The sequence below is a fragment of the Tiliqua scincoides genome, chromosome 2 (genome assembly GCF_035046505.1).
Source record: "Tiliqua scincoides isolate rTilSci1 chromosome 2, rTilSci1.hap2, whole genome shotgun sequence".
Taxonomy (NCBI): domain Eukaryota; kingdom Metazoa; phylum Chordata; class Lepidosauria; order Squamata; family Scincidae; genus Tiliqua; species Tiliqua scincoides.
This window is the reverse complement of record NC_089822.1, coordinates 152,444,254-152,470,906: the sequence shown is the minus strand read 5'-3', so window position 1 is coordinate 152,470,906 and position 26,653 is coordinate 152,444,254. Positions and strand designations below refer to the sequence as shown.

General features: G+C 48.2%; 2 protein-coding genes across 2 annotated transcripts; one reads left to right on the top strand and one right to left on the bottom strand.

Moving 5' to 3' along the window:
- Positions 1-291: 291 nt before the first annotated feature.
- TMEM235 (transmembrane protein 235) lies at positions 292-7,383 on the top strand. Its single transcript, XM_066612861.1, has 4 exons — positions 292-502; positions 3,136-3,216; positions 5,278-5,415; positions 7,151-7,383. The coding sequence occupies exons 1-4, from the start codon at positions 292-294 to the stop codon at positions 7,381-7,383; spliced, it is 663 nt and encodes a 220-aa protein (XP_066468958.1).
- LOC136642031 (uncharacterized) lies at positions 6,382-18,354 on the bottom strand. Its single transcript, XM_066618200.1, has 7 exons — positions 17,555-18,354; positions 16,815-16,898; positions 15,612-15,700; positions 10,972-11,157; positions 10,429-10,566; positions 9,981-10,173; positions 6,382-9,738 (listed from the first exon to the last, which is right to left on the bottom strand). Exons 1-7 carry the CDS (start codon positions 18,306-18,308, stop codon positions 9,431-9,433), a joined length of 1,752 nt encoding a protein of 583 aa, XP_066474297.1. The 5' UTR covers positions 18,309-18,354; the 3' UTR covers positions 6,382-9,430.
- Positions 18,355-26,653: the final 8,299 nt, after the last annotated feature.

The following is a 26,653-nucleotide window of genomic DNA, read 5'->3' as shown; positions in this document are numbered from 1 at the left end:
ACGCATTTGACCGCTGTTGCGCATATGCAACGTGGGGCAGAAACTGAAGGCGGAAGGGGGCCTTGCGGCTGCGAGAGTCCCTGCAGGGGGGGCCGTCGGGGCTGATCGCACTGGCTCCTCCCCTGGCGCTTGGGGCGGACGAGACGCCTTCCCCGCTAGGAGGCCGGCGCGCATCCCGGCGGGCAGAGCGCCCCTGCTGCACCGCAGCGCGGAGGGTGCCGGGCGCCCAGGCGCGCTCGGGCGCAGCGCGACGTGCGCTCTGCCGGGGCTGCTCCGCGCGCGTGTGGCGGGATGGTGCGAAGGTGTGAGGCGGGCGCGGTGCCCCGCGGCGCGCTGTGCTTTGGCTCTGCGCTCAGCGGCATCCTCAGCTTCGGCCTCTTGACCGCGGCCATCGGCACGGACTACTGGTACTTGGTGAGCGTGCAGCCCGCGGAGGGCGACCGCAGCGCTTTTGACGCCGAGCAGCTGAGTTCTCACTCCGGACTCTGGCGCCTTTGCGAAGGTAGGCAGGCATCCAGCCGCTCCACTCCGGAGCCTCCGGGCGCTGCCTGTTCAGTGCCCTGCTACGCTGTGCCGGCAGGCGGGGGCTCGACTCTGGAGCTGCCCGCTAGCGAGGGGCACGCATCCTTCTGACGGCTGCAGGGAGAGTCGCCACAGGTCGATCGCATGAGTGTGGGCACTGGGGGGTGGGAAGGTAGGAGGATCCTTAAGGCATCCAGAGCCCCATCCCCTCGCTGTTAGCCCCGTGGTACCCCCAAGCTGCCCCCCTTCTGCCCTCCCCTCTCTTTTGGGATGGCAGCCGCCTCCCTCCAACTTCCAAAGTTCCCTCCTGTCTATTTGGAAATTCTTCTTTATTGCCAGCTATTTTCCTCAAGCTGCCCCCGTTTAAAGCCATTTCTGCCCAATGTTGCATATGCGCAACAGGGACCAAATGTGTACACCTGTGGGCAGGGGGAAAATGGGTTAACAGGGTTGGCTACCCCTAGTAACCTCCACTTGTGGCTAGCTCCCCTACCTTGCCTGAGGGAGCCAGGTAAGAGCTGGACAGGATTCCCGGACCTTATCCTTGGTGCTCCCCAGCAAGGGGGTTCTTGAGGAGTGGGGCTGAATGGACTCCCAGTTGCCATCCAGGAAAGCGATGTTCTCTCCACTCCCCACTTCCATTGTTAATGGATTAATATCATGAATCTGTAGCCACCAACTGCCTGAAAACCAAGATGTGTGGAGAGAATGAAGGTCCTGCAATACTTCTTGGTGGTAAGGTCCAGCAATAATGGACCTTGCTATTGCTACTACTAGGGATCATCAATACTAGGGGATGCTGATGATGATTAGAGAACTGGATTACAGTCAGGCATTGGAGAGAAAGGTAGCAATGGGGGAGATGAACCACCCAACTGTACTCACTGTTGGAGATATAGTGTGCCACCAACAATACCCCTTGATGATAAGAAACAGTATGGAGGAATGAGCCAGGTAATTTTTACAGACACAGGTAGCTGTCTTATACCAGATCGGATCATTGGTCTATTTAGCTCAGTTTTGTCAACAGTCACCAGCCCTCCAGGGTTTCAGGCAGCCATTCTGAAACCGAATTTGTCAGCTGGAGATGCCAGGGATTGAACCTGGAACCTTCTGTGTGCAAAGCATAGGTGCATTGCGTACTGCCCTGCATCCCCTCCCCTAAATGCAGCGATCTTGAACAAAGGCATCTGAAATGTCAGCTTTTCAAAGGAAAACTTCAAGCACCATTCTGCTACCCTGCTGCTGAGCATGAATTTTACTTCATTATCTTATCAAGGTCTCTGATAACACAATTGAATTGATGTGGAAATCACCTATTCTAAAACGGGAGCTTAGTGGGGGTTGCTTTTTGTGCTCATTACATCTTGGGGTCCCATAAATGCTGAAGCCTTGTTGTGCCCTCTGAGCTGTGCAGCCTCCAGTGTACAACTGAAATGAGAACTTGCACTTCTGCAAATTGTACCTTTTTACACTTGATGTGGGCAATACAATTCTCAAGCTTTGTCCTTTTCAACCCTCGGGCAGCAGAAGTCTTCATAACATAGGCATCACCTTGCACAGTAGAGGGAGGTGGAGAGCAGGTCCAAAGTCCTCTAGGCCAGTGTTTCTCAAACTATGGTTTGGGACCCAATTTCCAGTGGGTTCTGCAGAGCCTTTAATGGAAACATCAGTGATGGAAAGAGCAAATAACCAACTACCTCAAACCTTTAGACCAGAGGTTCTCAAACTTTTAGCACTGGGACCCACTTTTTAGAATCAAAATTTGTCAGGACCCACCGGAAGTGATGTCATGACTAGGAGTTACATTATCAAGCAGGAAGTTTTATCAATCCTAGGATGCAATCTTACCCTCACTTGCCCAGGAATAAGTCCCATTTATTATCATTGTTAAAAGGATATGCATAGTAACCTGTTAATCATACAGATTTGTAACATTTCCCCAAATGCAGTCACATACCATATCAAATGTATTAAAAATAAAATATTGAAATCTCATAAAATATTGAAGTCTCATAAAGCTAAGTATGTCTCTATGGTGTCATTGTAAATAGTGGATTCTCAGTGCTTAAAAGTTTGAGAACCACTGCTCTAGGCTGCTAGAGGACAGCAGCACTTGGCAGCTAGGGGCTCAGATTTTAAATACACCTGTGGGCTGTCACTTTTCATTCCAAGTTCCTCTTCCTTAATGTCAGAAGCAGGTTTCAGACCCTTAGGGTGGGTGAGAAATAAGAAGGAATGCTTGCTGTGGTATTTGCTACAGGTAGATGTGACAGACTTAATTGCTTAGAGAAATAGGGGTCTTGGACCTCTTGTTTATCCATTCTGCTCTTTTGGACTGCCTCCCCTGCAAATCCTATTGCCATCTAAAGCCATAGGCATCCCCCCAATACAAGAGCACTTGGTAATAAAGATGGGTTAACACCAATCTCAGATTTGTCTGCCACTATCCAGTTAGATGCACCTCTCTGTTATGGGTTTCTGAGCTACAGAATATCCTGTTGCTGCTGAAGACAGTTCCAGCATTGTCAACTTCATTTCTGGTCCTAAATATATGTCAGTTGCATCTTCCCCTTTTGATTCTGCTTCTTTCTTTCTCCATCCTCTTCCCAGGGCAGAATGCCTGCATACCTCTGATTGACCCATTTGGCACTGAGAGCTGGCAAGTTCCAGCATCACTCCAACATCTTATTTGTGAGTAGAGCAATCTAATGGGGGGACGGGACGGGACAGAACAACTTGAATCCCTTATGCTGGGAGTCTTCTCTGTGCAACAACTAAAGTGTGTCCTTTGGGTGTATGTGTGTAACTTTCAGGGGGGGGGGCATCATGGAAGTTGGTTGCTGCAGTGGTGTAGCTAATCAAGTTGCTGCCCGGTGCAAAAAAATTTTGTAGCCCCCCTCCGGGCAATGACATCAAATTTAATTAATTACATTGGGTCTTTTTATTTGTTAAAGTGAGTGAGAAATGTTAGCTAATATTTTAAAATAGCAAACACTTGTTGAAAGTACTTATTGCACTTTTACAGCACAATCTATTCATGTCTACTCAAAAGTAAGTCCCATTGTGTTCAATGGGGCTTACTCCCTGGTAAGTGAAGTAAGGTAGGATTGCAGCCTTACACAGTTTGAGATGTGCAGGAGGGGACTGGAAACAATCATAAGAGGCAGCAGCTTACCTTTAGGAAGTGAAACTGAGGAATTATGTGAATCAATGATGAGGCCAAACCACCTGCTGCAACTTGTCTCCCAGGTTGCTGTGCCTTGCTTGCTACCCTCTTCAGGTTCCTGCACATGCGCAGGTAACCTATCACAGTCAGCCAACTCAGAGCCCAGTCATCTGCATGTCTACTTGGAAGCAAGCCCAGTCTAGTCAATGGGGCTTACTCCCAGGAAAGTGGGGAGAGGATTGCAGCCTTGGAACCCAATTCTCTGCCTGTCTACTTGGAAGCAAGCCCAGTCTAGTCAATGGGGCTTACTCCCAGGAAAGTGGGGAGAGGATTGCAGCCTTGGAGCCCAATTCTCTGCCTGTCTACTTAGAAGCAAGCCCATTATAGTCAATGGGGCTTACTCCCGGGATAGTGTGGATAGGGTTGCAGCCTTGGAGCCCAATCTCCTGCATGTGTACTTAGGAGCAAGCCTTACTGGCTTAGATTGCGGAGACAGTTGGGCTGCTGCAGCCTTGCCAGGAGTAGAGAGGAGGATAAGGGGGCAGGCAAGTAGAGAGAGGACTGTGAGGAGCAGAGGACAGTAGTCGGTGCAGGGCTAGGGAGTGGTGAGCAACTGGTCCTGCTGCACAAGGGGAATCCCCTCCTCAGTCCAGGCTGGGCTCCACAAGGGTCTCTGGGGGCTATGCCTCCATCTCTCTCTCTCTCTCTCTCTCTCACACACACACACACACACACCCAGTGTCCTGACCAGCATCCAACAGCCCTCCCCTCACCAACATACTTCTTCCTCCCTCTCTAAACACAAACAAGCACTGACGTGCTCTGCTTCACTCCCCACACGTCTCTCTTGCCATTTAAGCCAAATAGGGCTTCAGGGGGCAGCTTGTTGAGCTGGACAGGTGGAGGAAATCACAGGACGGAATGAGGGCTGGCAGGTGCATGAAAGGAAGACTCAGAGGAGGTCTGTGCCTGCCGCCAGCATCTCAGCTGTGGGAGGGGGAGACAGCCAGCTTCTTGTGCCTGCTGTGGTTCTTGAGTTCTGCCTGAAGCGACGTGCTACCTTCCATCTCAGCTGCAGGGAGGGGCAACATGCAGTTTTGCCCCTCGCCGTGACTGTTGCCCCTCTTCCCTCTGGAGTGCTGGAACTGGCAGGGCTGCCAGCAGCAGCCCAATTGTTGCGCACAGGTGCTGTTGCCTACAAGTTGTTGCCCCCTCAGCCACCCTGTATCCCGGTGCATCTGCTACCCCTTGCACCCCCCTAGCTACGCTACTGGGTTGCTGTATGACATATGAATGTACAAAGCTGCCATTTACTGAGTTGGATGTTCAGGTCCATCTATCCTAGGACTGTCTAATTTCTATATTTGGGTAGTTGAAGTGGCAAGAGAAAGTGTCACAGGACCTTCTACATTGGGAAACCTGAAATTTTTCTCCTGCTTCCAGCAAGGGGTTGGACTAGATGGCCTTGAAGGTCCCTTCCAACTCTGATTCTATCCTGAAGGATATCTAATCTAACTCCCAAGACACAGCCAGGATTCTGCTTCCACCAGTTGATATCCACCCCCACTCTTCTGTTTCTCATCCAGGCATGCAACGAGCCTTTGTGGTTCTGCTGCCACTCAGCCTTGTCTTGGTGGTCTTTGGCTGGATCTGTGGAATCATTGCATCTTTGGTCCAAAGCTTCCAACTTCTGCTGTTCACAGGCTGCTATTTTCTGCTGGATGGTAAGTGAAACTGTGGCCAGAGGTGCCTGGAGGAGCTGGATTACCCTTCTTCAGTTTGCCCCAGTGGCAAAATGCTACTGGATGCTTGCTCATGTTCTGCTCTTGAAGAGTAATTGACAGAACATATGTTAGTGCTCAGCTATGGCTGCAGTTGCCAGCTGGCCACAGCATAACAAATATGGCTATTTGTGCCAATTAGTGGCTATGGCCAGGTCATTGTTGCCATGGAAATGACATTTTCTCTCATATACCCAATTCCTGACCTGTCCTTCCCCTAATCCCATTTTTGTTTCCCAGACAGCAAGAACAGGTCTCTTTGCACCTCAGCTTCATGAAGACATGTGACTGGGAGCATGTATAGGGATCAGGGTGTGCTATTTTAGTGTAAGGAGGCTTTCTTGGCTTTTGTGTTCCCTCTGTGGGACAGAGTCGGGATGGTAACATATACAATCTCTGCCTGCTGTGTTTCAGGTCAAGACTGCAGGCCCAATTTCTGACAGTGTTTTATTTTTAATCCTGGGGCACTAACACATGAATTTGTTTCCTGATTCACAGTAGACTCACTATAATCACCTCCACTTCCATGTCTGATGACAGTGAGACAAGAGAGCAGGCCAGTTTGGAGGTGGGAATGGGACTTAGAAACTCTACTCCCTTGACTAAAGCTGTCCTTTAGCAAAACTAGTGACTGACCATGATCTGCAGCAACTTTGGGAAAGGGTTGTGGCTCAATGTTAGTGCTATGCCATATAGGCAGGAGGTCCCAGGTTCAGTCCTTGATGCCCCCCCCCCCCAGGGCTGAAAACAAACCCTTAGGGATCCTGCCAGATACTGTGGATAATGCTGAGCTAAATGGATGAAATGTTTGACTTGGGACAAGGCAATTTTCTCCTTTCTTATAGTCTGACTTTTACTTGGCAGATTATGAAAGCAACAGGTTGCAGAACGTTTACTGTTTGAGTGTTTTTATTGTTCTGAAGTTGTCCTAGTTTTCACAGCATCCCACATTAAGACAAGCAAGTCTGTCACTTTTTGCTGGCCGTGCATTTTCCGATTTCCACACTGTGCTTTGTTTAAGGCATAGGAGTCAAGCAAGGATCTTATTGGCATCAATGGGGGTGAGTTGTCCTTGTAACCATTTAATTTGGGCTAACAAGAGCCCTAGCTACAGGTTATCCATCCAGAACTACAACAAACTGATATAGCAGTTTTCAATATGTTTTTCTCATGGTGACTATAGGAAATAGAAATATTTGTTCCTTCTGAAGCTGATACTGGTTTTGAAGCACAGCCAGGCAGCTGTGGGATTCACTAGGGACCAGACAGAGTCCCAGGTTTCTTTCTTTCTTTTTTTAAAGTGGTCAAGCCAAGCTAACCTGCTGGGCTGCATTCTCTGCCATGTGCAGGAGGGGCAGAGAACTGATGAAATGCTTTCAGAGGGACTTATAGCAGGCTGAAAAATGGAATGGCCTATGATAGAACAGCACAAATATCCATCTAGTTCTGTGTCTGACCATTGATCATTCAGAAGCCTCTGGAAACTCACAAGCAGGGCATGATAGCCCTGTTTTGGTCCCCATTACCTGGTAATTGGAGATATCCAACCTCTGACCAGGGAGATTACATTCAATTATGATGATGATTAGTGGAATGGAACTTCCCTGCCACTCAGAGAGGGCGTCTGCCATCCAACCTGCTACTTTGATAACCCCCCTGTCTTTTTCTTCCCACCTAGCACTCCTGACACTATCGGGGATCAGCATCTACATCTGCTATTCCAGGGCAGCGTATGCTGAGACAGTGCGTATGTTCGACCAACAGCGCTTCAAGCATGTCCACATTACCTTTGGCTGGTCCCTGGCCCTTGCCTGGCTCTCATTTGGCACTGAGGTCTTGTCTGGCCTCCTGCTTCTCCTAGCTGCTTGGGGGCTCAATCTGAAGCCAGACGAATGTTCAGTAGTCATCTGATACTGGGATGGGATGCAGCATGCCACATCTATGACATAATCCTGTCCCACTCTCAACTTTTTTGATGGGAAGTACTGACACAGCTGTAGCCACAAAACACACACAGGTTGTGAGATACAGAACCAGAATTGTGGCCCAAAAGTGGAATGTGCTAGGTTGAGGGGAGAGAGAGAGACAGAGGCACCTTGTTGACAAGGCTGGCTAGTTGCCACTTTTGCTTCTTGTTGCCATGGAGAACTAGGAAGGATAGTGCCTGGGTTCTTTACTCAGCTGCTAGTAAGTGGACAGAGTAGAGGGAGAAAGTAGCAAATGCCCTTTATCTGCCCCAAGAACTGTGGCAGCCAAGGTTGCTTGATCCTGTTTCTTGATCTGTGCAGTGAATGCTCCTTCTTAAAGCATGGCTTTCTGTCTGTCTTTGATGCATCTGGTAACTCTTTAAATAAAGGGCTCCAATAAGACATGCTGTTATGCCAATTTTCTCCAGTCAAGAACGAGCAGGGGTCTAACTTTTTGGCAAATGAAGAACACCAAGCTCAGTGAAAGCTGGAGTGTCTGCATGACAGACTTAGCCCAGTTATTCTTCCAGAATTTACACAGATGCTGAAGCAGCAGTCAGCTTTGTGCCACTTCACTGTAGGTAGTACATACATTACAAGTGCACAAATGGGAAGAAAGCCAGCACAAGACCAATTATGTCTCCTGCCCTTCAAAAAGTAGTACAACAATGCCAGCTTTGAAAGCTCTCACATAGTGAAAGGCACAAAGAGTACAGGTCCCATCTGTGCTGTAGAAATTGGATTCCTCCAGCCATAATACAACTGTGATATGGGTTCACAAAAGGCTTTAGGGCAAAACCACTCTTGAGAAATAAAGTCCAGCGTCAATTACATTAGGCAGCATGTTATATATAGAACCCCATATTGATAACAAGTCACAATGCTCCTCCCATGGAAAGGTCTTTGTGTAAAGCACAGAGGAGATGAGCTGGGGCCTGTAAGGAGAGCCTATAAGCTTCTAGAGGCCATTCCTGGAAACCGATAAGCCTTATTTCAGGGTTTTGGCTAGCTGACTCTGCTGTATTAAAACTCAGAAGATAGAAACATGCGTAAGTAGGTAGTGTCCATAAAGGACAATAGATTGTGACATAGCACTGTGAAGGATACAGATTGGGAAGATTTCCACCTTAGCCCTTGAAGATTTCAGCCCAAGGGCAAAGTATGGGAAAGATACCAGATCTTGAATTGTGAGGAGATTCAGCTGAGTGACTGCCAGGAAGTGAGCAACAGTTTTAAACTGGGAAGGAAGGAGAATAGAGCTAAAGTTGGTGCATGGAAAGCCTGTTAAAGACCAGGCTAATATTTTAAACTGCTAATCCAATGTCCCTAAGGGGTGCGGTTCTTGGCTTTAGCCAGGTGTTCTGCCAAATCCCAAACCAAGCTCTGCCTGGAGAATTATGCCCACTTTAAGCAAATTAGCTCCCCTTCTTTCCCCCAACAAATGACCCTGGTTCTGTCCTGCACTCCTGCTGGACCCCATCTTCAGGGTAGCTCGCCTGTTCAACCTGCAGAGGTCCTCTCTCCTGCCAGCAGCCTCCCGCCACTACAGCAGACCCTTGGTCCTCAGCAGGTCTTGTGCACAGCAGCCACACACCAAACTCCAGTGTCTCCAGCAGTCCATTAGTCACAAAGTAAGTCAGAGTATCCAGGGCAGAGTCCAAAGTCAATAAGCCAAGCTGGTCTGGTCTCCAACCTGCACTCCTTCTACAACCCACAAACCATTCCTGCCTCAGGTGCTCTTATATCCCTGAGGGCCCTATTGCCTTCAAGTGGCTGCCGCTGAGCAGCACACTCTGCTAGATCCCCAGGCCTTACCCTTAAAGGGGCCACTGCTGACACCACATCTACCTCCTTGCCAGGTCTTCCACAATTACAATACACCTCAGTCACAGACTCAGTCACAGACTTGCATTTTTAGCTCTGGAGCATGTTTTGGTTTATTCTACATCAGTGTGCCAAGCACGAACTTACTTCTGGCCTCTGTTCTGGCTTCAGAGCATGCCAGCATGTTCCTGCTCACACTTGTCCAGTATAAAACGTAACTTATTTTCAGCCATCTGTGTTTCATGAGCAGAGACACCACAGTGCCAGACAGCACGCAGGCAATGCTCATCCCATGGGAAAAGCCGGACGATAATGGCCTGGCCTGTAGCAGCAACCTCCTCTGTGCTCACAGTCTCCATGAGCTCACACAACTTTGCAGGAGACAGCCAGGGTGCTGACACTGCCATCATGACGATATTGGTCTCCACCAGGGCTGGATTTATGAAGCAGAGGGGAGAGCCAAGGTCACAGACACCTGCAAGGGAAGATAGTTGATGTTGGAAAGCTGGGGAGTTGTCAGAATGAGCTCCCTCCACAGTAATGCTTGACCACAGAAAAAGTGGGGTGGGGAATGGAGAAGAATTCTCACCAGAGAGCAGGGCAGACCTAGTCCTCCACAGAAACTGGATCCCAACCCAGCATCGGAGAGAGAAATTCACCCTCTAGCCCTGGAATACTTAGGCACCCATGTCATCCCCCCCCCCACAGTACAGGCACCTTGGGCAAAGCATCTGGCATTGTTGTGATCTCTTTGCAGCGTTTCTTCCATGTGGCTCAGTCCAATAAGAGCAGCTGCTGCCAGAACTCCTGCTTGACGCATCCCACCTCCAAGGAGCTTTCGTGCACACCAGGCCTCAGCTATGAGTTCTCTGGATCCAGCCAGCAGTGCCCCAACTGGTGCACCAACACCCTGTGGAACAAAAAAGAAAAAAGAAATCAGAGCCACACTTCTGTGGTAAAGCCATTATTTCTTCTCAGGGACCTTGCTGCATAGTCTCTCAAAGCACTTTTGCATCCACTTTGCTACCTTCTGGCTACACTATGTGTAGCCCGGCAAAGCACTCAGTTCTGCTGCATACCAAGAAAATGCCAAAGGCAATGATGCCTATGTTTGTAGTCTTCCTCCAACCCCACCGTTTTCATAGTCCGAGCAGCAACTCCTCACCTTAGAGAGACAAAGGGTGATAGAATCACAGTGCTGAGAGATAAGAGAAGGCAGCACCCCCAGTGACACAGCAGCGTTAAGCAGCCTGGCACCATCCATGTGTATCTGCAACCCATATTGCTGTGCTAGTTGATGCACCTGGGTAGAGGAGGAAGCTCAGTTAGCACCTTCAAGATTTGTCGTAAACAGGAGGGTTGTCCAGGGCTCCTGGCCTCTGTCATGGGCATTTCGGGAAACTATCTTGGTCCATTGACCTAGGTGACCACCCCTTGTTAGATTAGTGAGAGATGGCTCAGGCTTTGGGGAAAAAAGTGAAAGGGCAATCTTAGGTTTCAGCTCGGTAGCTGGCTCCAATGAGAGGAGCCAAACACTTTCCAGACAGGAGACTGCTTGCTGAGCCCAATCAAAGGAGCCTGAGTTGGTTCTTCTTTTCCATATGTACAACAGGAGCCAAAAAGGTACCCTTCCAGATAGGAAATTAATTAATTTCTATAGTTCAGGGCAGTCAAATAGGGCTGAGGGTGGGTGGTTTATGACACTTGCCTCCTGCAGGTATTTAAGGGGTAGCACTCGTCCCCCTGCTGAGCAATGCGTGTTCTCCAGGCAGATGAGCTGAGGTTGGGGGTGGTATTGACTTTTGTGGCTCTCCTGGATCTTATGCTTTAGTTCATCAAGACTCATAGTCCCATCTGGCAGGTCCTGAAATGTCTCTGAATGGATTCCAGCCACCTGTTCAAGAAACAAAAGGGTGGGGGAGGCAGTGTTGGTAAGAATGTGGTCTGTATGAGGTTAGTTCTTTGCTCTAATGGAAAAGTAAAATGACACTGTTCTTATCAAAGGTAAGATGTGGTACACAGATGTGCTGCCCATCTGTAGAAAATGAGAATGTGTTTACAGTACAGAGTCATGAACAGCTATGTGACCACCCTGGTGGCAGTGCTAATGAATACATTTATTCATACAATAGAACCTTTGAAATAACAAACTGATAGGTCAAGAAACATTATCTTCAAACTTGTAGCACTGCAGATCTCTATGACAGCCAGTGAACAAGTGGACTAGGACTGATGGACACAGTATGTGTTATTTTACACCTTTGGACAGTGAAAAGGGTGGGTGAATTATGGTGAGAACTCATAAGAGAAGGAAGTGAGTGCTGGCAATAAATCTTTTGGACTGCTGGAGCTCAGGAATCTATTTAAGTGGAATGCTCTAGAGAAACATTTTATAGGTAATTGTTTGCCATTCAGGGGTGTGCTATACTGTTATTAGGTGTGCTCTGAAATACGTGTTACAAGTGCACATGGGATTTGTAGCATGTGCAAGGACCTACAGAATGCAATGGCTCATGAAACACTTTAATGACTTTATTTAATAAGGATGAGAGAGACAGTGGTATAACAATACAGTTTACTGCGGGGAGGGGGGGAAATGGAACACTAATATAGAATAAAGAGAAGGGGCGAGTGGGAAAGAGTCAATGCCTTGCCCAGCCCTAAATGGTGGTGGCTGCTATGCAGTAGAGAAAAGGGAGGCATTCTTGGAAAGATGCAAAATAGAGGAGGGAGAAAAATAGGGTGTTTACAGGGAGAAGTTAGCATCTAGGGAAATGAGGGAGATTACCCAGAGGGACTACAAAATAGAGAACCAGGGTTTGATATGGTATTGGGGTACAGAGCAGAGAAGAAGAAAGAAAAAGAACTGAGAAAGAGGCTAAGAGCCAATCCTCTGCATGTTTACTCAGAAGTAAGTCCCATTCTAGTCAATGGGGCTTATTCCCAGATAAGTGTGGATAGGACTGGAGCCTAAGTATTTCAGCAAGTGATCATGACTTAGGTATTCAGTGCAGCTTGGAACAGTGGCTACAAGCATGGAATGAGCCCTGCAACAGGCTTTAAAACACTTCATTCACTTGTGGTAGGTGAGCTTGCTGCTGCATTAGTAGGTACATTTAATTAATATTCTCTAGACTAGACCAATCACTCTGAAATGGGGATTGGTGGGGGTGTGGAAAGCTGGTTCCCACTCAGGCAAGAGCCATCAAGTGGTCTGTTACTCAGAGGCCTTACTGGATTGATTAAGGGAAACCATATGTTTAGAAGGCCTGGGGGTAATCTCCAGATGTTCCCCTTATGAAGATATTCCCAAAGAGTGTGTGTTCTTCTTCTCTCCCCCCTTGCACACACGCGTAGATGCACATGCACAAAGGATGAGGGGACAGAAGCACCAAGTCTGTTGCCAGTATGATTGCCTCCATGACTGAGAAGGCCTCCATGACTGCCCCTCCACAGCAGAATGCAGTGTGCACCACATTGGGATGGCTGCATTGGCACTGAGAATTTGGATAGGATTGGGCCCTAAGAGTCCAATCCTATGCACTTACTACTCAGAAGTAAGTTCCATTACAGTTAATAATATATATAATCAGTGCTAAGCACAGGGAAGAACAAAACAGGACAACTTGTGGATAAGCCACAAGAGAGCTTTCTGTAAATAGTTGAATTCATGCAAGGACTTCAAATAGTGTTCTCCTCTCAATGCTTTCTGGCAGAAGGAAATGCCTTGATTGGATCAGCTGAATGTTGGCATCATAGTGATGCAAGTGTTGCAAAATATAGCAAAGATAAAAATCACCAATCTTGTGATTTGCAATCTTAAATCTTGCCTCTGCCATGAATTATTACTAGGTGGCCTTAGGCAAGCTGCTGCCTTTCAGCTTCAGCTGCAACATGGAGACAATGATACTTATATACCTTACAGGAATGTTGTAAGGATATCACCAAGAGAATACATGTGAAATGCTTTATGGCCTCAGAAAGAACGATATAAACATTAATGGTTGTTATCAAGCATTAGAGAAATGGAGGCAGTAAAAAGGGGGGAGAATATGTGATTTGTGTAGTTCTATATCCTGAAGTTTAGTTGCAGTAGGGCATGGGGTTGTGCCAAAGGCTTCACAGAAAAGGAAGCTTTTGAGGAGGGGTTAGGAAGAAGTCAGGGATGTGGCTTCATGCAAGCATTCTGAAAGGTACTTCCAGGCACAAGGGACAGCAAATTTGGAGAAAAGGAGAATACAATTCCCTTCTTGGTTCTGTAGTTAACTGGAACTATCCTGAACCCTTCACCACAAAGATGCTCCATTTTTCAGATCTGCAGTCCTATTCTGAGTTCAAGCACAGGAGCAAGAAGTGTGAAGTCTTGGGTTTAAATGTTCCAATCCATAGAGGGGGAAAAAAAAAGAATCTTGTACTACATTAAAGACTAACGACTGTAAGATACATTTGTATGAAATAGGGTTACTTCATCAGATATGCGAAGTGTTGTCCTCAGTATGCAGGCACACAGAGAAAAACTGAAAACAGGGCAAGAGGTTAACAGCGGAAGCCTATGCTTGACTACACAAAAGTAAGTTCATTTCATGAAGTACATTGGGACCTACCCCCATGTAAGTGTTTATAGGATTGCAGCCCTAGTCTTGTAAGAATCTTAAACTGCAATCCTACTTTCCTGGGAGTAAGCCAGTGGGGTTTATTTCTAAATGCACTTGCATAGAATTGTGTTGTTGGAGTAGAAGGTAGGTAGGTATGAGGTTAATTCAAAACAGCAAGAAGCATCTTGCTTTTCCCAGCCAGTGACTCCCCAGTGTTAATTTTCTTCTTTCTACCTGTGCTGTGGCAGGGAGGAGTCTGTGACAGCTAGTTGATCTTTAAAGTGCCACGGGACTCTTGGTGGTTTTGCTATTACCTGTTACTCTGGGTGGAGTCCAAGGGATAATATCCAAGTAATATTAGTATTAAATGAATTTTTTTCTCCTTATCCAAGGTGAAGAAAATTCATTTTATACTAATGGCCACTAGGAGGAAGCACATCACCAGGCTTTCCTCACTTCCAACTACCATCCTAAAAAAAATGTGAGGCAGTTTTGTGACTAGAACCCCCAGATCAGGGCCATATCAGACACTAGCCAAAGGTCCACAATTATCAGAGCCATCATGTGCCTGAGCCAATTCCTGAATCCTTAGAACGAATGTCAATGCCCGAAGAACTATCAGGGACTAGGCAGAAGGCATCATGGAGGGTCTAGTTCAGGGCTTTGCCTTGGACCCCCAGCAACTTGGCATCAGCACTGGGGGGACAGGACAGTTTGGATCAGGGCCACAATATGAGGGACAGAGGTCTAACACTTTGGCCCTGCACTGATTCCCTGTCTTAAAACATATCCCAACCTCCTACCAGCAGCAGAGAAGAAATACTACTGGCATAACTTGTGCCTCAAAGCATCATCCTCCATGGCTAACAGCACTCTCAGAGGGGTGATCTGGCTTGATGTGTAGGGCAAAGGATTAGAATCTCCTTCCTCCTGTTTCAGCCCTGATCCAGATAACCCACTCTGGTATTTTTTGGAAAGAGGTGTTAGGAGTTACAATTCTGGAACTCCCAAGTCACATCTAGTTTCGCCTTTAAATTTGGAAAACTAGGTCCCTTTGTGACACTGTGACAGCATTTGTTCTGGCAGCTGCAGGCACCTGCAGGCAGCTGCAGGCATCTTAAGCTCTCACTACTGGAAAATATGCCTTTTTACCCCATCCCCCCACTTGCCACTCTTGGTCCTCATCCAATAGTTTTTCCAGATGCATCTTGGAAATAATTTTTCTCCATTGATACTGCTCCCACAACAGTTGCAGTATCATGATTGCTGGACTAGGTTTTGGAATCCTTTTAGTCATTCCAGTAGACCAATTGATCCAGTTGTTTCTTGGACAGGGGTGGGAAATCTCAGACCTAAACCCTGGGCAGAAATAGAGGCACAGATGGCAAACCTCTTGCACATATTCCATCTGCTGTCCAAAGGACTGCTACAGTTCTCTCATGTGATGACTAAATTGGCTCTTAAACATGAATGTAAAATGTATGTAAAATGTAAAAATAAAGGTAAAATCTGCAGACATTCAGTTGTTCTTCTAATCTAAGTGATCTTTTACACAGCATTTCTAATTTCTGATACCAAAACCTAGAGTGAAGTTCAAACATGCTTCTTAGTGTTTTGTATGAAAATGCCCACCAGCAATGGTGTTGAACCTGACAGGTCAGGTACAATCCATTGAAGTTGCAACAAGACCACCACTAGGAGAAGAAAGAATCAAGTAATGGAGACAGCTAGGACTGCATCTGGTGCCACTTACCTGTGCAACCCCACCATGTTCAAAAACATGGATATGAGACTTCCTCCCAAGCAAGAGCTGCGTCCCTCGTCTGCGGCAATGACACATGACTGTAGTAAGAGAAATCGACTGTAAGAATGTGAAAGGTTATGGTAGGAGTGGGGAGGCAAAGGAGTCAGAGAGCAGGAGGAATGGATATGAACCTATAGGGATTTTAACAAATGAATGGCTGCTGCTGCTTAGCTATGGTGAAAGAAATGTTTGTTCCATTCTCTCCAATCTCATCTAGAAGCAACAGATAGGGTTCTTATCCTAGAGTTAAATTTCTTGTCCAGGTGATTCAAGAGTTAAGTGTAAACTCTCTGGGACCAGCATTGGACCTCGCCAGCACTGGAAAACTTTGAACAGGATCCGTTCCCTACATGGTGTTAGTCAGGACTCAATGTTTAAATGGGGGCTCATATCTACCCCACAGTGTGATTGCAGGTTCTCTCGCCAAACCATATACCACATTGTATCTGGCTGCAAACTGAGAGCATATACTGGCCCATGGTCTGACTTTTTCAATGAAGGTAATTCTGTCCTTGAATGGCTGGATGAACTGGACACTGACATTTGATCTAGTCTAATTGATATATAAGTCCATGTATTATATGCCTTACGCTAAATAAATAAATAAATAAATCTCTGGGACAGAGACTGACATTAACCTATTACTTGAACAAGCACAAAAAAACATGTCCACTGAGGTTGCTACATAAGTACTGAATAACAACATAGGCCTACAAAACTGGGGGTCAGAAAAGTTGTTCCTAAACTTTATGGTGCTTTGATATGAATTTGGCGTGCCAATTCCAAAACTGGCATCCATTTTGCCCGATCACGTCTAGTTTTGGAGATATAGTAGGGCCTCATTAGTGAATGGTTCAAGCAGCTTCCTCATGAGGAAGCCGTGTTGTAGGCTTCCTCATGAGGAAGCTGCTTGAACCATTCACTAAAGAGGCTATGCTGTGTCTCCAAAACTAGACGTGATAGGGCAAAACGGATGCCATTTTTTGAATCGGCACCCCAAATATACCCAGGCATTGGTGTAACGTTTAAGGAAGCAAAATGTGTGTTGGCCTGTGTAATAAACCCAGGGATTGCGTGATGCCCGTCACCAAACATATTAATCTCTCTCTCTGCTACAGCACAACTCCTCTGACTGTTTCCTATAAGACTCACCAGCAATGAGGTTAGCCATGGTGGCAGTGGGGACAAACAAAGCCGCTTCCTTTCCAAGGAGGTCAGCCACTACACTCTGTAGTTCTGCAAGGGACAAGAAGTACAAGTGGAGGAAACCTAGGACTTCAGACATGCACAGGGATGGAAAGATCACAGATAAGGGCCCATTCACAGAATCAACAGACTAGTTATATAGTCTCCTATTCCAGCGTTTAGAGGCCTCCGACGAAAAGCACTACATGACTGTTTTTAGCAATTGGTTTCTTTCACGCCTTTCTGTATTTAAAATAATAGGATAAACAAAGAAACAATACATTGGCTTTTGTTCCTAGGACAGACTCCAAACCTTTGTCACTGCAGCATGTCTGGAGACATCTAGTGGTAAGATCACCACCGGACAGTTTGGAGGAATTCTCCATAGCAACACCCACCAATCAGCATGGGTCCTTTATAATCACAAGAAATCACAGAGCCGACTCTTCCCTCTCTCTCCTTCGAAATGTGCCCTCAGTGCATTGTCTTCTGTGCACAGGTATCAGCACCCAAAGGTGCTCAGTTTGCCACTGTTTTTGACAGGTTGCTTTTGCATGTGCCTCCAAGGACATGTCAGCTGCACACAGCATCACAGTCTGAATTATCAGACTGAGCACCCTTGCTCCCGTGGTATTAGGCAGAGCACTGCTAGTGCCTGCAGAATATGCGCTCTACACACCTGGGGATGCCCCTTTCTTCAGACTCACCATTAACTGTGGGGTCCTCTCCATAGTCATCATCACCCACTTTGGCCTGAGCCATAGCTTGCCTCATTGGAAGGCTGGGTTGAGTCACTGTGTCACTGCGCAGATCCACTACATGGTGCTCAATCCCTGCAGGGACACTAGTTTGGTAAGTGCAAATGCCAACCCTGGTAGCTGGGGCAAAGGAGGTGAGTTGCTTGAGCTCCCAAATTCGAAAGGCACAGCGCTGGCCAGCAACAGAATGGCTGTAACTCCTTGACTGTATTCCCGGCAAGCAAGGCTGCCTGGGACGGACACGAAGCCGCAGCCACTGGCACTGTGCTAAGCTATTGTTTAAGGCCTGGCACCAGTTTTTATGCCTGGCATGGCTCAAAAGTGTGCCAGCAACACTCTGGTGCCAGTACTGAGGCTGGAGCAGGCAAGGACAAAGTCTCTGGCACGGATACCAAGGCATGAGCTGGATGCAGCCAGCTTTACATTCCTGGCAGCAGTAATTACACCCCGAGGGTTCCAAGGCGATGCCCGCGCGCTGCTGGCGTGCAGACTGCGACAGAATCGCCCCTAGGCGCCTGCACCAGTGCGCGGGCTGGGTGGAGCCACTGAACGCAGGGCAAGCAGCCTTGCCGAGAGCCCCAGTAGATCGCCTTCGGCTGGCAGCGGGCGTAGCACCGTGAGGCCAACCACAGGAGTAGATCAGGGCCTTGCAGGCAGAAGCAGCCCCGCTGCCCCTCCGCCGCAGTGCTGGCACCGCCAACATCGCCGCGCTGCTCCCGGCTCCGCTCCAGCGCCCTTCCCCGAGCGGCCAGAGTCCAAAGAGCTCGGGCTCTCCCAGAAGCATCCCGGCATGCTACGAGGCTCAGCAGAGCTCACGGCATTTCGGGGATTGTAGGCTTCGCTAGGCTCGGCTCTTCTTCCCTCCTAGGAAGAGCTGGAGCTTGCGAGCCCGGGGATGCGGGCGCCGGTGGGCTGGAGGAAGGGGGCCAAGAGAGGAGTTGCATGCCCAGCGCTTCATCCCCAAAGCATCGGCTGCAGTGGCGTAGCTAGAGGGGGGCAAAGCGCTAAGTTGTGCAGGGAGCCTGCACCCACCAGCAAGTCCCCACCAAGGACTCCTGCGTGGGCGTGGTAGCACCCCCAAGGTTCAAATTTCCCCCTTTATCCCTTCTCATGGGCCCTGGATCCAGCAGCCTCATAGCTAGAAGTGTTATGATGGGGGGGATGCCTCCGTTTTGCACCCATCGCCCGGAAGGGCTCCGAAGGGGAGGCTCCCTGCACAACTTCGGGCTTTGCCCCCCCACTCTAGCTACGCCACTGATTGGCGGGCTGCTTTAGGATGGTGCGTCTGGCTGGGATCATGTCCCGTATTGGGGAAGGGTAGCAATCGATCCACAGCGTCCTCTTTGCATCATTTTGCCACCTTTTTCATTCATTCATTCATTCACTCCTGCAGGGCTTCCCCAGAGGTGGGACGACCAGCTCTCTCTCTCGCTCTCTCTCTCTCTCTGGTTTGTTTTATTGCTGTTGACAACAGCACTTCACACTGGCGAGAACATCTGCAGGTTTTCCCACGTGCCACTTAAAGAGTTATTTGTCCCCCCCTCCGTGTGGATGACAGAAAGGCAGCTTTAAACGTGCCCTTTTTAAACCGACTCGTGGCCAGGCAGGAAACATTTACAGCCTCACGATCTCCAACCTTCCCAGCCCGCTTGCTGAAGTTATGATCCAGCTAGGGCAGTGGCTCCTCCCAACTTTTAGGGGCCCACGGACCACTGGGGCAAAAATTGGAATGGTCCTGGATCACATGCAACCCCCCCAGGCCCCTGCACACAAAAAGTACAATTACATTTGCAATAATTATAGAAGTTTTCTTAGAGTCATTATTTATAGAGAAGATTTGTCGGTTGCTGCTTTTGTTGCTGGCTGCAGCTGTGAGTGGTCCATTCTCCGTCCTCTCTGGTGGTCCACGGGGGAGTGTCTCCAAGCCAGCGTTCCCCCATGGATCATCAGAGAGGGCAGAGAACAGACCATCTACAGCCACAGTTGACGCTTCATTGCCAGCTACAGGCAGTTTGTTCTCCACCCTCCCTGGAGGTCAGTGGAGGAGAGCTCACTTGGTGAGACGCTGGAAGTGATTGAAGGCAATCTTTTTTTCTAAGACCTCACAGACCACTTCTCAGAGTCTCACAGTTGGGAACCAGTGAGCTAGGGCTAGGAATTTGATCAAGGAGTACAAAATTTCTTAAGGTACCTTCCCAAAGGAAAAAAACAGAATGAGAGGAGAGTAGCACTGGGGGTGGGCAGGGGACAAAACAGGGCAGTGGAGGGTGGTGACAGCCAAAAAAGTCTTTGGAGCCTATGTCTACCAGGTTTACCCACCCACATGCATGGTGTCAGCAGCTAAATACAGTAATACAGAAAAGCAAACACACTTTTTAGTTTCTAAAATCTTTTAAATATAGAAAAGCAGTGCAGGAAATTAGCATCATGGTTTTTAGGCTCACACTAGAATGGAAAATGTCCCGTATGCAGTGGGTGTAGTCCCGCAGCTGTGACCCTGAGCCCCTATCCACTCCTTCATGGTTAGCAGGTCCACAAGCCAAAGAGCTATTGTAGCAGGTCAGCTTCCTCCCAGATTTGACACTGTGTTAAGAACTGTCATGTATGCATTCCTCTAGCACATATGGCTTGTGGCAGCATCCACCACTGCATGCCCATGATAGCACCCCCAGCATCCTGTGTGGGAAACAAGTCCTGGTGAGATTGGAAAATGTAAAATCCCAGCAGATTTCTGGGTCCCCTCATTTGGCTCCTGGGTCCCCCTTTTGATCCTGGGCTCAGGTTCAAATTACCCCCTTTATCTCTTCTCATGGACCCTGGAGTGAGCATGCCCATAGCTAGAGGTGTTATGGTTGGAGGGGGGGGGCAAAGGACAGGGAAGCATTGCAGGCCTGATATAAATACAGGTAGCTTAAGATGTTTACAATTATTTTATTGTGTCATGCATTAATAAAACAGTGTAGTGTTATAACTTATGGGACTATTGTTTGTCAACGACATGTTGGTGCCTTTGTACTCATTAACCAGTACATGATTGGAAGGCAGGACTGGACCAGAGTTCCTACTTAGTGAGCAAATGGCTGGAATAATGCTTGTGCTCTTCTTCTTAAAGCTTCACAAATGAAAGGACTTCTCTAAAGCCTTTTTATAATGAGAGCTGAAAATTCAGAGAGGGAGGTTGGAAAATCCCAAAAGGGATAAGCTGCCGCCCCCAATTCTTCTGTGGCTACGGAACTCCCCTGGGGGCTGGGGATAAGAATAGGCCCTCGGTTTGGCTGTACTTGTCCTAAGAGGCGACTAAACAGCCACTGGGTAGATGGGGCTCGTTAGCCTGGGAAGGCAGCTCACCTGAGAGAAGGAAAACTCTGATCCCAAACCTCCACTGCCTTGTGGCTACATCCAGTTAAGGAAAAGGCTTCAGGAGTCATAAGAACATAAGAACATAAGAACAGCCCCACTGGATCAGGCCATAGGCCCATCTAATCCAGCTTCCTGTATCTCACAGCGGCCCACCAAATGCCCCAGGGAGCACACCAGATAACAAGAGACCTCATCCTGGTGCCCTCCCTTGCATCTGGCATTCTGACATAACCCATTCCTAAAATCAGGAGGTTGCGCATACACATCATGGCTTGTACCCCATAATGGATTTTTCCTCCAGAAACTCGTCCAATCCCCTTTTAAAGGCGTCTAGGCTAGATGCCAGCACCACATCCTGTGGCAAGGAGTTCCATAGACTGACCACGCGCTGAGTAAAGAAATATTTTCTTTTGTCTGTCCTAACCCGCCCAACACTCAATTTTAGTGGATGTCCCCTGGTTCTGGTATTATGTGAGAGTGTAAAGAGCATCTCCCTATCCACTCTGTCCATCCCCTGCATAATTTTGTATGTCTCAATCATGTCCCCCCTCAAGCGTCTCTTTTCTAGGCTGAAGAGGCCCAAACGCCGTAGCCTTTCCTCATAAGGAAGGTGCCCCAGCCCCGTAATCATCTTAGTCGCTCTCTTTTGCACCTTTTCCATTTCCACTATGTCTTTTTTGAGATGCGGCGACCAGAACTGGACACAATACTCCAGGTGTGGCCTTACCATAGATTTGTACAACGGCATTATAATACTAGCCATTTTGTTCTCAATACCCTTCCTAATGATCCCAAGCATAGAATTGGCCTTCTTCACTGCCGCCGCACATTGGGTCGACACTTTCATCGACCTGTCCACCACCACCCCAAGATCTCTCTCCTGATCTGTCACAGACAGCTCAGAACCCATCAGCCTATATCTAAAGTTTTGATTTTTTGCCCCAATGTGCATGACTTTACACTTACTGACATTGAAGCGCATCTGCCATTTTGCTGCCCATTCTGCCAGTCTGGAGAGATCCTTCTGGAGCTCCTCACAATCACTTCTGGTCTTTACCACTCGGAAAAGTTTGGTGTCGTCTGCAAACTTAGCCACTTCACTGCTCAACCCTGTCTCCAGGTCATTTATGAAGAGGTTGAAAAGCACCGGTCCCAGGACAGATCCTTGGGGCACACCGCTTTTCACCTCTCTCCACTGTGAAAATTGCCCATTGACACCCACTCTCTGCTTCCTGGCCTCCAACCAGTTCTCAATCCACGAGAGGACCTGTCCTCTAATTCCCTGACTGTGGAGTTTTTTCAGTAGCCTTTGGTGAGGGACCGTGTCAAACGCCTTCTGAAAGTCCAGATATATAATGTCCACGGGTTCTCCCGCATCCACATGCCTGTTGACCTTATCAAAGAATTCTATAAGGTTGGTGAGGCAAGACTTACCCTTACAGAAGCCATGCTGACTCTCCCTCAGCAAGGCCTGTTCGTCTATGTGTTTTGAGATCCTATCTTTGATGAGGCATTCCACCATCTTACCCGGTATGGATGTTAGGCTGACCGGCCTATAGTTTCCCGGGTCCCTCCTCTTTCCCTTTTTAAAAATAGGCGTGACATTTGCTATCCTCCAATCTTCTGGCACCGTTGCTGTTTTGAGGGACAAGTTGCATACCTTAGTCAAGAGATCTGCAACTTCATTCTTTAATTCCTTAATAACCCTTGGGTGGATGCCATCAGGGCCCGGTGACTTATTGATCTTTAATTTATCAATGAGGTCTGAAACATCTTCTCTTTTAACCTCTATTTGACTTAACTCCTCGGTTAGGAGGGGCCGTTCGGGCAGCGGTATCTGCCCGAGGTCTTCTGCCGTGAAGACAGATGCAAAGAACTCATTTAATTTCTCTGCCATCTCTAAGTCTCCTTTTATCTCCCCTTTCCCTCCCTCACCATCCAGAGGGCCAACCGCTTCTCTGGTGGGTTTCCTGCTTCTAACATATTTGAAGAAGCTTTTATTGTTCCCCTTAATGTTGTTGGCCATGCGTTCCTCATAGTCTCGCTTGGCCTCCCATATCACCTTCTTACATTTCTTTTGCCACAGTTTATGTTCCTTTTTATTCTCCTCATTAGGGCAAGACTTCCATTTACGGAAGGAAGCTTCCTTGCCCTTCACAGCCTCTCTAACTTGGCTGGTTAGCCATGCGGGCACCCTCCTGGATTTAGTGGAACCCTTCTTTCTTTGCGGTATACACCTCTGTTGGGCCTCTATTACTGTTGTTTTAAGCAGCCTCCATGCACTCTGGAGAGATTGGACTCTTTTTACCCTCCCTTTCAACCTCCTTCTAACCAGCCTCCTCATTTGAGGGAAGTCCGCCCGTCGGAAGTCAAGGGTTTTTGTTAGAGATTTGCCTGGTATTCTTCCCCCAACGTGCACGTCAAAACAGATCGCAGCATGATCACTGTTCCCCAATGGCTCAGTAACGTTTACATCTCTAACCAGGTCCTGCGTACCGCACAAAATTAAATCCAGTCACCTGTCCTCTGGTGGGCTCCGTGACTAGCTGCTCTAAGCCACAGTCATTTAGCACGTCAAGAAATCCGGTTTCCTTATCGTGACCAGAACACAAATTGACCCAGTCAATATGAGGATAATTGAAGTCCCCCATGATTACAACCCTGTCCCTCCTTGTCACCTCCCTGATCTGTTTCCTCATTTCAAGGTCCCCATCCGATTTCTGGTCTGGAGGACGATAGCACACCCCCAGTATTACATCGCTGCACAAGCCTGGTAATTTAATCCACAGAGATTCTACGGTGGAGTCGGACCCACCTTCAATCTCTACTTTGCTGGATTCTATCCCTTCCTTAACATAAAGGGCCACCCCACCTCCAACACGCCCCTGCCTGTCCCTCCTGTAGAGTTTATAGCCCGGGATTGCGGTATCCCACTGATTCTCCGCATTCCACCAGGTTTCCGTTATGCCCACTATGTCAATATTTTCCCTTGTCACCAGACATTCCAGTTCTCCCACCTTTGCTCGTAGACTTCGGGCATTCGCATAAAAGCATTTATACACGGAATGCCCCAGGATGGGCTGCTTATTCGCTCCTTTGTCCCCGCATCCTCTCATTGTGCCAAACCGTCTATCACATCCCATCACCCTACCTTTCCCAAGTTCTTCTCCTACCCTGCCTTTGTCTTGTTGTTCTCTAACCTCCCCATCCTCATCCCATAGGGATGAGGAGTCCCGAACCGGATGCCCCTCGGCTCCTGTCGGCCTTCCCCCAGGGATCAGTTTAAAAGCTGCTCTGCCACCTTTTTAATGTTATGCGCCAGCAGTCTGGTTCCATTCTGGTTCAAATGGAGCCCGTCCCTCTTGTACAGGCCCCGCTTGTCCCAAAACGTTCCCCAGTGCCTAACGAATCTAAACCCCTCCTCCCTACACCACCGTCTCATCCACGCATTGAGACCCCTGATCTCCGCCTGCCTAGCTGGCCCTGCGCGTGGAATAGGTAGCACTTCAGAGAACGCTACCTTTGAGGTCCTGGCTTTCAGCTTCCTGCCTAAAAGCCTAAATTTGGCCTCCAGGACCTCCCAGCTACACTTGCCCATGTCGTTGGTGCCGACATGCACCACAGCCGCTACCTCTCCCCCAGCACTGTCTACTAGCCTGTCTAGACGAGAAGTGATGTCCGCAACCTTCGCACCAGGCAGGCAAGTCACCATGCGGTCCTCACATCAGTCGCAAACCCCCCTCTCTATGTTTCTAATAATTGAATCCCCCACTACAAGAAGCCCCCGACCCCCCTCCCGCCGAGGAGTATCCCGAGTGCGTTCGGATACGGGCCTATCCCCTGGAAAAGGGGTCCCCCCTAGGGGATTGTTTCCCTCCTCTCCAGGATGACGTCCTCCAGTCCCAAGACTTCCCACCCGGGCAGCCGAGGAGCTGCACGCCTGAGGTTGGGACGAAGCCTGATCGTCCCCGGAAGTCTCCCCACGGACCTCCTCTGGCTGCCTGTGCTTCTCCAGGTCGGCCACCAAGGCTTCAAGGGAGCGGACACGTTCCCTGAGACCCTGGAGCTCCTTGCACCGAGGACACACCCATGACTTATGCCCCAGAGGCATATAATCATACATGTGGCACTCAATGCAGAACACTGGATAGCCCCCACCCTGCTGCTGGCTGTCTGACTGCATAGCTTTTTTGTTGTTGTTGTTGTTGTTTTATTTAGGGGTCCTTTTAAAAACCGTACATTGGATAGCAGCCCTCTTCTCAAGGGAAGAGGAAGGGCAGTGTCTGGGGCCCTGGCCTCCTCACCCTGCTGCTGAACTCGCCCAGATGCTAAACTCTTGTGCCTTACCTGGCACTTAGTTCCCGAGGCACTGGGTTCCCAGAGGCCACACGCGTCTGCAGAGAGCCTCATGCGATGGCCCGCCTAGCTTTATACTCCTGGCTGGCTCCTCCTCCCTCCTCCCTTCCTGATTGAAAGGGGGCTGGCCTTCCCAGGTGAGTTTACAAAAGCTCAGTCAACCTTGAAGCAAAATCAGGAGCCGGAGTCCCTGAGGCAGTTCATGGCTTAACACAGTCACGTTCTGGCAACTCCTGCGACGCCGCTGGAACCAACCGTATTGGCTTCTGCCTTTCCATTGGACCATTTCAGTGACGTGGAGAGGGGGGATTTGCTGCATGGGTAACAGCCTATCCTCCATACCTACTTTACCCAGGCTTCGCGTACTGGAGAGGTCACTGTTCCAGAGCCACCATTCAGAGCGCGATACCATAGTCTTCCAAGACTAAAGGATGCCAACATGGTATGGAACTGGCTCTGCAGATTACATAACTTGACAAAGTGGGGTGGGAGTTCCAGCAGGGGGTATGGGAGGCATCCACCAATGACCTCGTATTTGTTGTAACAGCCTGTGGCATTGTATGTGTGTGCACTGAGTGTGGAGGAACAGGGCAACTGAATTTTGTTGAGCCGTAGAGAGCTCCCTCCTCAGGGGACCTGTGGAAGGAAAGACTGTACACTGTTGGTTTAGAATTATTATTATTTAAATAAAATAACATATTTCTCCAAATACAAAATTGCAGTACTAGAAATCATTATATCAAAACTTACATTATTTGCCATATTGATACTGACACCAAAGTATTGCAGCGTAACACAGAAATGCATTAAATCCGTTAGCTATTATAAATATTTCCAACACTGTACACCAAAATATAAATAAAAATATTAACGATACAGTTCTCACTAGAAGAGAAAAAAAGCTGAAAAACTTGGTCTGAATAAAACGTGTTTATTAAGAAATCACTGACATGCTAAAGAGTTTCATATTTTCAGGAGAAAGCTTTCATATGTGGTTTAGTAGCTGGTGGGTTTTGTCTGTTCTTGGAATCCGCGTCAACAAAATGAATAAATGGCAACTGTATTTCTAAAATAGTTAATTTTCTTTTTTTCTTCCCTGTGCCACATTTATCGATTCTGATTTTTTTTAAGGCAATGAACCCAAGTATGATTATCTCCCAGAGTGAGCCTGTCTTCCCTATAAGATTATCCTCCTCCCCTCCACATTCATGTCATTGAAATGGGATATTTTGCTACGTCTTGCTGAACTTGGGATAGTGTGAGTGTAGGGCTAAATTGTTTTATTTAATTGACTGGGAAAGCCGTGAAACGCGGTGGTTTTTTTAATTGTTT

What these genes read in the sequence shown, in the direction of transcription:
- LOC136642031 (XM_066618200.1), bottom strand. Translation starts at nt 18,308, where the DNA reads ATGTTGGCGGTGCCAGCACTGCGGCGGAGGGGCAGCGGGGCTGCTTCT. An exon ending in AACATGGTGGGGTTGCACAG is followed by an intron (nt 11,158 to 15,611) that starts GTAAGTGGCACC and finishes TTTCTTGAACAG; the next exon opens with GTGGCTGGAATCCATTCAGA. An exon ending in TGCCAGATGCTTTGCCCAAG is followed by an intron (nt 9,739 to 9,980) that starts GTGCCTGTACTG and finishes CTTCCCTTGCAG; the next exon opens with GTGTCTGTGACCTTGGCTCT.
- TMEM235 (XM_066612861.1), top strand. Translation starts at nt 292, where the DNA reads ATGGTGCGAAGGTGTGAGGCGGGCGCGGTGCCCCGCGGCGCGCTGTGC. An exon ending in ACTCTGGCGCCTTTGCGAAG is followed by an intron (nt 503 to 3,135) that starts GTAGGCAGGCAT and finishes TCCTCTTCCCAG; the next exon opens with GGCAGAATGCCTGCATACCT. An exon ending in CTGCTATTTTCTGCTGGATG is followed by an intron (nt 5,416 to 7,150) that starts GTAAGTGAAACT and finishes CTTCCCACCTAG; the next exon opens with CACTCCTGACACTATCGGGG.